The sequence below is a fragment of the Wolffia australiana genome, chromosome 10 (genome assembly GCF_029677425.1).
Source record: "Wolffia australiana isolate 7733 chromosome 10, ASM2967742v1".
NCBI classification, from domain to species: Eukaryota; Viridiplantae; Streptophyta; class Magnoliopsida; order Alismatales; family Araceae; genus Wolffia; species Wolffia australiana.
The window spans coordinates 17,357,501-17,372,309 of NC_135844.1; the positions used below are offsets into that span (position 1 = coordinate 17,357,501).

At 48.1% G+C, this 14,809-nt stretch overlaps 3 protein-coding genes across 6 annotated transcripts; all 3 read left to right on the plus strand.

Annotated features, from left to right (window-relative positions):
• The first annotated feature begins 3,010 nt into the window (after positions 1-3,010).
• Positions 3,011-5,288, plus strand: LOC144708637 (pectin acetylesterase 8-like). The gene is made up of 11 exons (XM_078582051.1): positions 3,011-3,332; positions 3,440-3,522; positions 3,605-3,814; positions 3,889-3,975; positions 4,043-4,167; positions 4,244-4,304; positions 4,382-4,435; positions 4,520-4,597; positions 4,673-4,778; positions 4,853-4,998; positions 5,081-5,288. The coding sequence occupies exons 1-11, from the start codon at positions 3,209-3,211 to the stop codon at positions 5,186-5,188; spliced, it is 1,182 nt and encodes a 393-aa protein (XP_078438177.1). The 5' UTR covers positions 3,011-3,208; the 3' UTR covers positions 5,189-5,288.
• Positions 5,289-5,299: 11 nt separating this feature from the next.
• Positions 5,300-7,649, plus strand: LOC144708635 (pectin acetylesterase 8-like). 4 transcript variants are annotated; one of them, XM_078582050.1, is made up of 12 exons: positions 5,323-5,618; positions 5,682-5,764; positions 5,842-5,968; positions 6,034-6,113; positions 6,201-6,287; positions 6,367-6,491; positions 6,568-6,628; positions 6,704-6,757; positions 6,839-6,901; positions 6,963-7,068; positions 7,175-7,320; positions 7,384-7,649. In XM_078582050.1, exons 1-12 carry the CDS (start codon positions 5,483-5,485, stop codon positions 7,576-7,578), a joined length of 1,263 nt encoding a protein of 420 aa, XP_078438176.1. In that variant the 5' UTR covers positions 5,323-5,482; the 3' UTR covers positions 7,579-7,649. The 4 variants fall into 4 exon arrangements, with proteins under 4 accessions (XP_078438174.1, XP_078438173.1, XP_078438176.1 ...); XM_078582049.1 differs by having other exon boundaries at positions 5,332-5,618; positions 6,824-6,901; XM_078582048.1 differs by having other exon boundaries at positions 5,300-5,618; positions 6,221-6,489.
• Positions 7,650-7,794: 145 nt separating this feature from the next.
• On the plus strand, positions 7,795-10,407 carry LOC144708634 (RNA polymerase sigma factor sigA-like). Its single transcript, XM_078582046.1, has 9 exons — positions 7,795-8,548; positions 8,619-8,817; positions 8,967-9,059; positions 9,135-9,263; positions 9,332-9,385; positions 9,474-9,554; positions 9,657-9,719; positions 9,792-9,904; positions 9,991-10,407. Exons 1-9 carry the CDS (start codon positions 7,959-7,961, stop codon positions 10,091-10,093), a joined length of 1,425 nt encoding a protein of 474 aa, XP_078438172.1. The 5' UTR covers positions 7,795-7,958; the 3' UTR covers positions 10,094-10,407.
• Positions 10,408-14,809: the final 4,402 nt, after the last annotated feature.

Genomic DNA, 14,809 nt, shown 5'->3' on the forward strand with positions numbered 1-14,809 from the left:
AATCGCATCGGCGGGACTGCGTGTCTGTGTATTGGTGTCTGGCGACTCGCCAGTGGCGAGCACATTCTTGGCTTGGAGAGGTGGAACCAACCTGCTGGAGCACGAATCGGCGAGTTCGACGTCTTCTTCAAGATCCTTCGAGCTCGTGACAGGGATGCGGAATCGTGCCGGCAAGGTACGTATGTATTGGTATTTCTATCCGATTTTTCTTTAGTTCTTTCTATCTAAAGTTCGACCTATCTATGTATCTATCTGTCGATCTTTCCTTCTATATATCTAGCTATCTATCTACCTATCTGATTTTCGTTCTATATATCTATCTATTTATGTACTTTTCTCTCTCGATCTCCCTCAAACTGTCGTTTTAATTTGTTAATTTTCTCTCTCGATCTCTCTCAATCTCACGTTTTAATTTTTTAATGTTATCTCTCGACTTCTCTCAAACTCTCTCGATCTCTCTCAATCTCTCGTTTTAATTTGTCAAATTTCTCTCTCGATCTCTCTCAAACTGTCGTTTTAATTTGTTAATTTTCTCTCTCGATCCCTCTCAATCTCACGTTTTAATTTTTTAATGTTCTCTCTCGATCTCCCTCAAACTGTCGTTTTAATTTGTTAATTTTCTCTCTCGATCTCTCTCAATCTCATCCATGTTTGTGCCTGGAAGAATGAGGATGGGTTTATCGTTGCTGATGGCGGGCCGATGATGTGTGTCTTGGAAATCAAATGAAAAGGCCAGATAATGAAGCAAAATTGTCCACAGGCGGTCAACGTCATCAGCCTGATTACGTATCTCCGATAATGAATCAAATTATTCATTATCGGAGATACTGGACTCTCCCTTGGGTTCTTTTTCGACAATTTGGGGTTTAGCTTGTGGTGGACGAGGAATAATTTGTTGTCATCACCGCCATCCCTGGATCGACCCATGTTTGGGCTCGAACGAATGAGTTTTAGCAATGATTGTTCAGTATTAACCGATGGATGGTTGTGATGAGGATGACAATGATTTCATCATATAATGGGGAAACTGTCATGATAGTACGTGAAGACGTCGGCTAAGCATTTGTAGACATCTTGTTTCATTGATGAAGTCAATTTCCATAGAGTATTTCAATATATTTGGCTTCTCAATTCTCATTATTATTCTGTTTGAATGAGTACTTTGCTAGAAATCTAATTTTTTGAATAAATACGTGACCACATATAACTCCACCCAATATGAAATGCAATAGACATCTGAGTATGTCATCATTATCTGCAGGTCGGTGCAGGCGTAGGGGTTGGCTGCGGCGTGTCCTTTCTTCTAAGAAGCGGTGCTTGATTACTACGTGTCCGGTACTGTTTCTACTTCTTCTATGTGTGCACATTGGTTCATCTGTCCTTCTCATATTTCTGTGTGTGGATACCCTTCCCTTTCTCCTCGATCTGGGCTTCCCTTTCTATCTTTACCTCTCCCTGACTGTCTGAAACTTTTTTTATCTACGCATCTCTCTACTTATCTACCTCTCTAAATTACTCTCTTTTATTCTTTCTCTTTCTCTCCTCGATCTGGGTTTCCCTTTCTATCTACGTCTCTCCTCGACTGTCTGAAATTTTTTACATCTACACATCTCTCCACTTATCTCTCTCTCTAAATTTCTCTCTTTTATTCTTTATCTCTTTCTCTCTTCGCTCTCTGTTTCCCTCTCTATCTACTTATCTCTCCATCTCTCTGAAATTCTTTCTATCCAGGTATCTCTCTACTTATCTCTCTCTCTAAATTACTCTCTTTTATTTTCTTTATCTCTATCTCTCATCAATTCTACATCTACATCTCTCTGAAATGTATCTCTCCGTCTCCCTATATCTCTTTCTATCTACGCATCTCTCTACTTATCTCCCTCTCTAACTCTCTATCTTTTATTTCTATTACCTGCTGGTTTTTTAACTCAACGTCGACTAGTTTTGCGCAAGGGCGATGGATGGGGGCACGACGTCCGCCTCATCCTTCCGTCCCAGTTCCTCAAAAACGATTTTATTTTCTTTTTCACCCACACTGTTTCTGGACCTTGTTCTTTTAACATTTAATCTCTTTTAATGTGACGAACACTTTGAAAGTTGGGCAATTGTTCTGAATTTTAAAATTATTATAAAATTTCCTTAGCTTCGTTCTCCAGTGCGAAATGCAAATGAATGATAAATCACTGAAAACCTCGAGTGAGATTGTAATATCGTATATAATTATCAATATTACACTACTCATGACAGAAATCTAAGAGATTTCTGAATTATCGGATTTAGGTAAATTAAAACAACATGAGTTATGATTTCTTATTTATCTAAATATTTTCTTGGAGTTGAAGTTCAATGCCACCTTTATGTAAATGAAATAGTAAATAGAGGAATGCAAATTACTATTAACATAAATTAATACTAAAAAGGGGCTGATGAGCACAATTTATTAAAAATCAGCCTATATTCGTGTTCAATCTCAATGGCATTCTCGCAGAGAAAAAAATTTATGATTAACATCAATTAATGATGAACACAATTTATTAATAATCAGACTATCTCTTCAAGAAAAAAAAAAGAATAAGCAGACTACATTCATGTTTAATCTAAATGGCATTTTCGCAGTGAAAAAAACAAAAAAAAATTCGCCCAATTCGATCGTCCACCGTCCAGACATCCCGGACGGACGAAGTTTTCGTCCAGTGAGACGAAAAGTTCGTCCCAGGTTTCGTCTAGGGACGACAGACGGGACGAAAACTTCGTCCCGGACGAAACCTTCGTCTCGTCCGCGTCCCGGATGTATAAGTGGAAGACAGCTCTCCCTGTTTCTTCTCTCTACCGTGACCGAAAGCTTCAACCTTTCCGGACGCTGTCGGCGCCTCATCTGCCCTCGTAATTACTTACCTTACGCGGCAACCTATGGGCAGATGGGACACGGATTACCCGGTACCAGAGAGAGAGAGAGAGAGAGAGAGAGAGAGAGAGAGAGAGAGAGAGAGAGAGAGAGAGAGAGAGAGAGAGAGAGAGAGAGAGAGAGAGAGAGAGAGAGAGAGAGAGAGAGAGAGAGAGAGAGAGAGGAATGGAGAAGCATTGAGCAGACTGACGGGATTTCAAAGGGAAGCCCAGCCCCAGGTTTCGACCTCATACTAACCAAACTCTGTATGTTGCCCGCTTGCCGCCGTAGCGCTATCCGGGTATCGAAAGCTTGCCTTGCATAATGGAGTCCTTCGTCCAGCTCCGTTGGCCGACCCTCTTCCTATTCGCGCTGATACTCCTCTGGCGCGCTGATGGGTACATGGTCGATATCACTTACGTCAACAGCGCTGTGGCCAAAGGAGCAGGTGATTTGGAACTCCCCTGCACAGGATTATCGTTTGCTTTCATCTCTCATCTCTTATTCTCCACCCTGCGATCTCATTATCGGTGCCTCGATCTACTGCTGCAACAGTTTGCCTTGACGGCAGCCCGCCGGCGTACCACTTCTCCCCAGGCTTCGGATCGGGCGCCAACAGCTGGTTCGTCCAGTTAGAGGTGAATACACTGTTTTCTTTCCTTCTTCTTCTTCAACAAAAGACTCTTTTTTCCATAGTCCTCTTAACGAATTTGTGTTCAGGGAGGCGCGTGGTGTAACGATGTAACGTCGTGTCTAGATCGGAAGAACACCCGCCTGGGCTCCTCCAAGGCGATGGTGAAGCAGGTGGCCTTCTCCGGCGTCCTCAGCAACAAGCCGGCGACGAACCCTGATTTCTACAACTGGAACAAGGTCAGAGTGCGATACTGCGATGGCTCCTCCTTCACCGGAGACGTAGAGGCCGTCGATCCTGTGAGTACTCTTCAACCCGCCTACTTCGCCGACTTCACCCCTTAGCCTCTGATCCTGCTGGGCCTCCCCCGCAGGCCACCAATCTTCACTTCAGAGGAGGGAGGATCTTTCAAGCCGTTATGGAAGAATTGCTGGCCAAGGGGATGAACAAAGCCGACAAGGTCTTCTGCGATTTTTTCTGTTGCTGTTGCTTCTTCTTCCTCGCAAGTGACCCTCGTATTCTTGCAGGCTCTACTATCTGGTTGTTCGGCGGGGGCCTTGGCCGCCATTCTGCAGTGCGATAAATACCGGTCTCTTCTCCCGGCGTCCGCCACTGTCAAGTGCTTCGCCGACGCCGGTTACTTCGTCAACGCGTGGGCTTTCGAGAGCTTTATCTAAATTGAACCATCGGTGTTCCATGGCTGACCATGTCGCCGGCGGGGTTTGCAGGAAAGATATCACTGGCGCCTCCCGCATCCAAGCGTTCTTCAGCGACGTCGCCAAGACCCATGTACGAATTTCAACCTCCAATTCTATTCAATTCTTCTCTTTCGTCATCATCATCATCATCTTTCTCTGGTTCGGCAGGGCTCTGCGAAGAACTTGCCGTCGTCCTGCACTTCTCGGCTGAGCCCGGGACTGGTAAGCATGTTAGGGGTGCTTCTTCTTTGGCCATGGCGAGCTCTTAACGTCAAACTCTTACCTGCTGGCGTCGCGTGCGTGCAGTGCTTCTTCCCGGAGAACGTCGTCCAGGGAATCCGAACCCCTCTCTTCATCCTGAACGCCGCTTACGATTCCTGGCAGGTTAGATATCCGGCCTGGTTGTTCTTCCGCCATGGGTTTTCTCCCCTCTTAATCGACGGTGACATCTTCTTCCAGATCAAGAACATTCTCGCGCCGGGATCGGCGGATCCGCACGGGACATGGCGCGACTGCAAGACGGACATTAAGAAATGCTCCGCTTCACAGCTCCAGACGATGCAAGGTGAGGAAAGACTGCCCAGTCTTCTTCCTCGCCGAGGAGATAAAATTAGAATTTCACCCGGCGCGATTGAGCAGGTTATAGAGATGGGTTCTTGAAGGCGTTTGCAGCGCTGGGAAGCTCCACGGATAGGGGGTTCTTCATCAACTCCTGTTACGCGCACTGCCAGGCGGGAGTCCAAGAAACGTGGCTCGCGGCAGGCTCCCCTCTGCTCGACGGCACGGTTCGATTGGCCCTTGCCCGATCTTCGTCTTCCTTTCATATTTCCCGTTCACCCTCGATGAGAGTTCCTCGACCGTCCGCAGACGATCGCGAAGGCGGTGGGAGACTGGTTCACCGGGCGCAAGGGATTCCAGACGATCGACTGCCCTTATCCCTGCGACAAGACCTGCCACAACCGCATCTTCGAGTGAATCCACTGCACCAATGGCTTCATTTTCTGAGTTATTATTTAATGCAGCGACTGTAACCCAGACGGACTTTCACTCCTAATATTTATAAATTCTTCGGAGATCTACGCCGCAAGGCTTAAATGGCCTGCGCGGGACAGGCCGCGTGAAGTCGTGAACTGTCTCTCTCTGACCGTGCCGGGCTTGAAGAGAAGAAGAAACCGTGAGAAACTCAAGGCTGTGCCAAGGTGCAAGTATTTTTATCCCGGGGGAGGCCGATGAGCGTTGCGTGCTTGCGTTCATCCTTGCAGTTGAAGAATGGAGCGGTGGAATAAGCGTCAGACGGGCGTCATCGTTGTTGTCATCTTTGTCGGGGTGATAATATTCGGTGGGACGGGGAACGGGCTAGTCGTAGATCTCACCGTGCTGGAAGCTGCAACAGCGACGGGAGCAGGCAAGAATATCTAGTTCGTTCTCCGCTTATACTCTGGCTATGAAAGCTGATTAGAATTAGCAGTGTGCCTGGACGGGAGCCCGCCGGCGTATCACGCTGCCCCGGGGTTTGGTGCGGGGACGAACAGTTGGCTGGTCCATATCGAAGTCTGTGAAACCTCCAGCTTTCTTCTTGCGTTTCTGTGTGTTATTCTGTCCTTCTGTCGGGTTACATGGATTTGCAGGGAGGGGGATGGTGCCATAATATCAGCAACTGCGAGGCTCGAAGAGCGGGCCGGCTGGGTTCGTCCAGGGCCATGGGAAGTATCCCCTTCTCCGGCATCCTCAGCGATCGAATAGAACTCAACCCTGGTCTCTCTCTTTCTCTCTCTCTCTCTCTCGCTAATTCTATATCCTGAGTGCGCCGGGTTTAGCAGAGTTCTACAACTGGAACAAGGTCAAGATCGCGTACTGCGATGGGTCGTCTCTAACTGGGGACGTCGAGAGCGTGGATCCCGTGAGTGGCCGCGTATTTCTTTCTTCTCATCGTCACTCTCTGTATCCTCATCATTATCATCATCATCATCGGTGACCGATCTGACAGGTCTCCAAGCTTCATTTCAGAGGCGCCCGGATCTTCGCCGCGGTGATGGAGGACCTGCACCAGAGAGGGATGAAGCACGCCGAAAACGTACCGTCTCTCCCTCTCCATTTCCTCCATGGCCCAAGAGTCCAAGACTGAGAGAAATATTGCACTGTGGGTCCGATAGGCGCTTCTCTCTGGCTGTTCTGCCGGCGGGCTGGCGGCGATACTCCACTGCGACCGGTTCCGAGAGCTGCTCCCCTCCGCCGCGCGGGTCAAGTGCCTCTCCGACGGCGGCTTCTTCCTCAACGTGTATCTCTTTCTCCCCACACAGCCGCGTATATTACCTATGCAGGAGGGATGGATAATTCTGAATCTACCATGGCAGGAGGGACATTGCGGGGTCAGAGTATATTAAGAATTACTTCAGCGAGATCGTCACAACCCACGTAAGTTTCCGGGCTTCCTACTTCTTCAAATTCTTCAAAATCGCGAACTAAGTAAACCTCCCGTGCTTAACGCAGGGGTCGGCGAAGAGCCTACCGTCGTCTTGCACGTCGAAGATGAGCCCAGCGCTGGTGCGTTGCTCTCCGCCTCCTTGAAAGACTTGCTTCGCTCACCACCAAGCTAACGCGGAAGCGCAGTGTTTCTTCCCGCAGAACGTGGTGACGAAGATCAGCACACCGCTCTTCGTCCTCAACGCGGCCTACGATTCCTGGCAGGTAACTCTTCGCCGCGAACGCCTTCCCGGCGAAAATTGATCGAGTCTCCGCGCGGCTTCAGATTAGGAACGCGCTGGTCTCGCCCGGCACGGACGCGGCCGGCGTATGGAGAGACTGCGTGTCGGACCCAAGCCTGTGCGACGACGGCCAGCTAGAGGTCCTCCAAGGCAAGCCTCCTTCTCCTCTCTTCTCTCTCTCTCTCTCTCTCTCTCTCCTCCTCCTCCCGCGAGCTGAGCTCGAGCTTGACTTGGTTTTGTCCTCCGCCGGCGGCAGAGTTCAGGGCGGCGTTTCTGGGCGCGCTGCGGGGGCTCGGCGTCAGCCCGGCGGTGGGGCTCTTCGTCAACTCTTGCTTCGCCCACTGCCAAACAGAGCTGTCCGAGTTGTGGCACTTCCAAGACTCTCCCCTCCTCGAGAACAAGGTCAGCGCCGCTCTCCCCTCCTCGTTGACTTTCACTTCTCCGTTGACTCTTCCCGTTGACCAGACCATCGCTTCCGCCGTGGCGGACTGGTTCTACGACCGGAGAGCGGTCAAGGCCGTTGACTGCCCCTTTCCTTGCGACTCCACGTGCCGCAGCACCCCGCACGTGACGGAGGCGTTTGACTTCGGCGTTGACTCCGGAGGCGAGAGTTTATCCGCTGGGGGCCCGGGGGATCGACGCCCACACAATAACGGATAGGAGGTCGCGGAAAAAGCTTTATTATTTCCTGTTTTACGGGAATAAAAAAATATTCGAATTTTTGCGCTTTATTGATGACGACTGACGAGTGGGGAGCGGGGATCGGGTGGCTGCGGTTCGCCGGGCGGGGGGGACTTCGCTGTCGGGCTCATCAATTGGACGCAGATGCGCGCGCCACGTAGGCAGGCCGGCTCCGTCGTCCTCATCCTCAGGCCCGCCTTAGCTTTTGCGAGCCGGGGAGGAGGAAACGTATGGTTAGGTGCCCGCGCTCGCATGCCAATCGTTGGCCTCCTCTCCTCTCCCCTTTTCCTCCGATGACGTCCGATCGCTGATCTGCGCTCAGCCCAGGCGAGGAAGACGAGGAAATCCTTCCTTCAACGATGGCAATTGCCGCTGTCATGGGGCTGCCCGGGGGTTCCAAGAGGCTGCTGTCGACGTCCTTCCGCCATTCAGACCTCTCCGAGAAGCTCTTCTTCCCCGCCGTCGCCGACCACTTCTCTGGCCAATTCTCCGCCGCGGCTCCCGCCGGGAAGAGCTTGATCACCGCGAAGAAGACGCCGGAGCTCGGGCGGAGCTCCGGCCACCGTAGCACGCAGACCCGCGCGGTGAAGGCGCCGGAGGAGCTCGTCGGCGGCCACTCCTCCACCGCTCTCTCTCGCGACGACGAGGAGAGCGACGGCGAGCTCCCTCTGGAAGCCCTCCTCCTCCTCCAAAAGTCCCTGCTCGAGAAGCAGTGGAACCTCTCCTCCGACACGGCTCGCCGCCCGCCGGGCGTCGTCCGCTCCGGCGTCTCGGCCCGCCAGCGCAGGACTAGCACGCGGAGCGGCCGATGCAAGCGGAAGCAGCCTCTCGACGCCGCCGGCTCGCTTCTCTCGAGATCTCGCGGCGAGAGCTTGCTCGACCACGCCCAGGTGGTGGCCCTCTCGAAGAAGATCAAAGCCGGCATCGCGATGGAGGAGCAAAGATCAAAGTGAGAATTCTCGTAGTCTTCTTTCTTCGCGCTCCCTCCTCGCGCTGACGGATCTTGCGCTTGTCTATAGGCTGGAGGAGAAGCTGGGGAGCGAGCCGACGGACGCTCAGCTCGCGTCGTCGCTGAGCATGTCCAGCTCGGAGATGCAGAAGGCGATGATGGAGTCGCGCATGGCGAGGGAGAAGCTGGCCATGAGCAACGTCCGCCTCGTCCTCTCCGTCGCGCAAAAGTACGACGGCATGGGCGCCGAGCTCGACGACCTCGTCCAGGTTCGTCGAGAATCTCTTCTCTTCTCTTCTCTTCTCTTCTCTTCTCTTCTCTTCTCTTCTCTTCTCTTCTCTTCTCTTCTCTTCTCTTCTCTTCTCTTCTATTCTCTTCTCTTCTCTCTTCTCTTCACTGACCTGTTAAGTTATCGCAGGGGGGGCTCATCGGCTTGCTGCGGGGGATCGAGAAGTTCGACTCCTCCAAGGGCTGCCGGATCTCGACCTACGTTTACTGGTGGATCCGCCAGGTGAGAGACGGACGAAGCCTGCAGATCGAGAAGTTAGTGCCTTGTGGAGTTAACTGGTCGGTGAGTGAGTTTCAGGGAGTGTCGCGGGCTCTGGTGGACAACGCGACGATCCTGCGGCTGCCGCCGCATCTCCACGGGCGGCTGTTCTCGATCCGCACCGCCAAGAGCCGGCTGCAGGAGAGGGGGATCGCGCCGTCTATCGACGTGAGTCTCTTCTCTCCTTCTTCTTCCTCCTTCCACCCCCGCTTACTGGGAATGCTTCCGCCGTGCAGAAGATCGCCGAGTCCATGAATATATCCACCAAGAAAGTCAAGAACGCCGTCGAGGTCATCTCTCTTTCTCTCGCTGTCTCTTGTTTTGCGGTTCTCGGCGAGATCTTGGGTTGAGTTTTGGGGTTCGGATTGGACGACGCAGGCCGTGAGCAAGGTGCTGTCGCTCGACAGGGAGGCGTTCCCTTCTCAAGACGGTGTCTCCGGCCGCGATACCCTCCACAGCGTAAGTCACATTCCCGTTGGCCGATCTGCTTCCCGTAGAGGAAAAAAAAAGAGTCTACCCCATTGATTTTTTTTTGCTTGTTTTCTCGAATTTCGCTCTCAGTACGTCGCGGTGGAGCAGCCGGAGAACAACCCCTGGAGCAGAGTTCAAGAGCGGTCTCTCCAGGTGAGCGGTCTTTCGCCGTTTGCACGGTGAGAGCGTTGGCCGACTCACGGCTATCTTGGGATGGGCTTGCAGGCAGAAGTGAACGAGCTTCTTTGCGCCGCGCTAAGTCAGCGGGAGAGAGACATCGTGAGGCTCTACTACGGCTTGGAGAGGGAGTCCTTGACGTGGGAGGCCATCAGCAGGCAGTGAGTACCTGACTGTGTTTCTATCTCGTCAGCGTTTTTCTCATCCGAGCTCATCTCTCTGTGTATCTTTGTCTCTGTATCTCTAGGTTTGGGCTGTCGAGAGAGAGGGTTCGGCAGGTGGGGCTGCTGGCCATGGAGAAGCTGAGGCGCGAGGCGACGAGGAGGGGGCTGGAGGCGATGCTTCGGTGACCTTGCGTAGCGCATTGTAAAGTCCAAATGTGCGTAGAAATGGTGTTGAGATGCGCCACCGCTTCGGAGTAATGAGAGAAGCTCGTGGTTTAGGCAGCGACGTTGTTGAAGACAGGAAGAGCCCGCAAGCCGGTTGAAGTAGCCGAGTCGTGGGCTCCGTCCTCCGGCGTTTTCTTATCTCCAAGATCGGGTCTTTCTTTTTTTTGATGTTTCGTCTCCTCTTGAGTGTATCTGTGACGGGAGGATTCGTCAAATTTTATCTACTTTGTATGGATCACCCATCTTAAAGTATTTATCAACCCGGCTGACTAGAACCCGGAATGTTGATGAAGAAGAAGAAGATGGTGCCGGAGGAATATTGTATCATGGGAGACTGAAAATCTTAGAAGCTCATGAGCATGCAGGCCTTAACTATTGTTGAGTGGAGGAATGTAGAAGGAGAAGAAGACAGCAATTTACGATCCTGGAGTGAAGGAAAGGAAGAATGAAGAACCAGGAAGAAAGAGAAGGGAGAGGAGAAAGGGAAACGGTGGAAGAACTGTAATTTCCATTCATCTTTCAAAAGCGTTCTTAAGTGCATTTGACTAACATCCACTACGTGGGACCCACATTTGACTGAGATCACAACACTCCCCCTTCAGGATGTGATGTTAACTAACATCCAACCACACTAAAACATAAGCATGGATCATCAAGAGCTCATAGAGCTCCATGGTAGGTGAAGATATCACGCAACTTCTTTTTAGTACACAAGGAAGTGAATGCAGGTGAGGACACCCTCATTATCAAGATGTCAGCAACATGCTTAGTTGAGCTATGTGTCAAGTATATGATACCAGTGTCCAACTTTTCCTTTATGAAGTGAGGATCAATCTCTATATGCTTGGTACGATCATATTGCACAGGATTGTTGGCAATGTTGATAGCAGCTATATTGTCACAATATAAGACAAGTGGATCAGGACTGAGTAGATCTGATTCCAACAAGAGTGTCCATAGCCACAATATTTCACACACATCTAGGGTCATTGTTCTATATTCAGCTGCATCGCCATGAAGCTGGATTCCCTCCGACAAATAAAATGTATCCTGAAGTTAAGCATCAATCGTCTTTGTTTCCTGCCCTATCAGCATCTGTGTAACATTCTACCTTCATATTCTTGTCATTCAAGTATAGCACTCCATGACCTGGATTACCTTTCAGATACCTTAGTATCCGCATGACAGCATCTAAGAGGCATGATCTTGGATCATGCATGAACTGACTAACCACATTCACAGCATGAGTAATATCGGGATGTGTGTGACAGATAGATCAGCCGTCCCACAGATCATTGATATTGTAATTTATCAACTTTCTCCCCCTCATTAATTACATGTTGATGATTATGTTCTGTAGGAGTATCAATTGGCTTACACCCTAGCATCCCAGTCTATGTAAGGAGATCTAGTGTGTATTTGCATTGAGTGAGAAAGATACTTTCTTGTGCCCGTGATACTTCAATCCCAAGATAATACCTCAGTTGCTCAAGGTCTTTAACTTCGAAGATTTGTGCTAGGTTACTTTTTCAATTCTTTGATTGATTTTCCATCATCGGTGTGATAATAATATCATCAACATACACAATGATGATAGTAATTTTAACCATTTGTCTTCGGAAGAAAAGAGTGTGATCAAGATTCCTTTGTTGATATCTCATTCCTACAACAACTTTGTGAAAGCGATCAAACCATTCCCTTGGATATTGCTTCAAGCCATATAGCGATCTCTTTAGATGACATACATTGCCTCTTGTTTGTCATGTTTCAAATCCTAGAGAAATGCCCATATACACTTCTTCTTGGAGGTCACCATGTAAGCATGCATTCTTAAGATCAAGCTGAGATAGATCCTATCCTTTATTTGCCGCACATGAGATAAGAGTTCGTAATCTAAGCCACAAGTTTGAGCATATCCATTTGCCACCAATCTCACCTTGTATCGATATACAGTTCCTTTTGGAGTTTGCTTTAGAGTGAATACCTACTTACATCCCACTGAACTCTTCCCTTTTGGTAGTGTAGTAAGTTCCCTTTTTTTTTGGAGAGCATCTATTTCCTCAAACATTGTTGTTTCCACTTTGGCTCTTCCCATGCTATTTTCCAATTATTGGGAAGACTTAAAGAAGATAGAGCTGCAATAAAGCTTCTATGGGATGGTATAAGAGCTTCTTAAGACACAAAATTTGTTATATCATGCTCATATCCAAATCCATCATGAAATCTTGAAGGGAGTACCTTGCAACGTGCCCCTTTGTGTAAAGAAATTGGGACATCTCTCCATCATGAGCATTATGTCTTCTCTTTACTTCGACATTCCCACCCTCTCTTCTAGGGAGATTATCTCTTCTGTTTTCCTAGCATATCTACAAGGACGACAATCGCCGATTGACCGCCGCCGCCACCGTGAGCTGACACCGCTTCTGTTGCTGGCTCATCAGCTGTTCCTCATCCTATTCATCATTATGTGAGATAGGTTGTGGAGTTACCTCTGGTACTGCAGGAATCTCTCCATCATGAGCATGAGTTTCTTGCAAAAGTTTCTCCCCATCTCCGTCACTTGAGATAGCTTGAGTATCACATTGGAGATGTTGATATATCGTTTGAGGTTGATCTTCTAGTGCTGGTGGTGGCTCCAGAATTGTAGTGTTTCTATCACTTGGATAATTCCCATAAAATGGTTCATTCTCCCGAAACATCACATCCATACTCACAAACATTTTTCGTTATGAAGGTGACCAACATTTGTACCCTTTTGTGTGGGTGAGTATCCCACAAATATGCATTTGATGGCTTGATGGTCAAGCTTACTCATAGAGGGACGATGATCCTGCACAAAACATACACAACCAAAAAATTGGGGGGTACAATAAATGAAATGTTACCTAGAAAATATTGAATGGGAGCTTTGAACCCTAGTACTTGTAACAACGTACGATTAATAAGATAGGCAGCTGTGAGTACCACCTCTTTCCACAAAAACTTTAAAACATTCATTGAAAACATCACGCAAAGAGCTACTTCCAACAAGAGTCTATTATTCGTTTAGCAGTTCCATTCTAAGTAGGGTATTTGAGCACAAAGTTTGGTGTATGATAGCCAAGAGACGAAATATAGACTTGAAATTTTCGTGACCTGTATTATGTGCCATTGTCCGAGCGGAAAAGCATGATTATGGTTCATTATTTTGTAGATATCATATTATAAACCTACTTGAAGCAAGTAAAGGCTTCATTTTTATGCTTCATCAGATACAACCAAGTGCAACGGCTAAATCCATCAAGAAATGCAATAAACCATTGGTGGCCAGAAACATAGGGCGTCGAACATGGTCCCATAAATCAGAATGAATAATTTCGAATGAGAATGAACTAGAAATGTGCATAGATTCTGGGTAGGAGATTCTCATATGTTTTGCTCGTTGATAAGCATCACATATTCATTTTGATTTTGCACAATTATTAAACAACAGTGGATACAACATTCCTTTCAAAATATCAAATGATACATGCCCAAGTCAACAATGGTGCAAAAGTAGTCTATCTTCAGGAGAAGAGAGTACTAATAAACTATGGTTTGTGCTGTCGTGATGGTCCACGACATCTAGATCGTAGATTTTTCATTACACATTGTGCTACTCCCAAGTGTGAGCCAGGTTTTGAGTTCCTGAAGGATACAACAATCTGAATAAAAACTTGTGACACAATGAAGATCATAGGTCAGGGTACTAATAGAGAGTAAATTTAGATGAAACTTTGGCACATGCATAACAGATGAGAGAGACATAGTATCGGTTCACTTCACAGTGCCATTGCAAGAAATAGAGGCAAATGAACCATCTGATATCATACTTTATGAAGGCCAGAACATTTAGAGTACAAAACAAAGCTCTTTGAGCTTCTAGTCATATGATTAAATGCACTAGAGTCAACGATCCACATAGATAAATCATGACAATTTAGAGCAAATAGCTGACCTCCATTGATTGACTAGGCGAAATAAATCTACGTGGTTGAGCTCGGACTATTTGCATTTGTACTTGATGACCTTTCTTCTGAACCACGAGTAGAGGATTGTAGATTTTCTCTAAAACGTCAAAGGAGCTGGAGCTCTGATATCGTGAGATCTTGTGGACTGGAAGCACAAGACAAATGGGCATAGTTGGGTGTGTTGGGTTCTACAGGCCTTGGCATGGATGTGTTGGGTTATGTGCTTTGGCCCGTCCGTGGAAAACACGATTCCGTGGATGCGGAAGGGTGTTGATCGATTTATAATTGATCTTTAAAATCAAACATTGAATGTACCTTTTGGGGAGCTCGTTTCAACCTTCAATTTGTCGCTTCGACATCGTTCTGAAGTTGTTCATGCGTCCAGCCTCAAGAAGTATCCACGCGATCACTCGTCACTTGGATATCCATGTCTTCTTCTTCAATTGTTCTTTGAAAATATAGAAGATATTTCCACCATGAAGACACTCTCCTAGGATGAGTGAAGTGGAGAATGGAGAAAGGGAGGGGCTCTCAAATCCAATTGGCCTAGGTGCTTGAAATGAGAGCCATTTCCTTCTTTATATTTCACTTAAGGTTTTTCTCAAAAACCCTAAAAGTAAAATATATCCACCAATGCCCTTATGACCTTATACATGTGACCCCTATGTATTATCTAATTTAATAACTT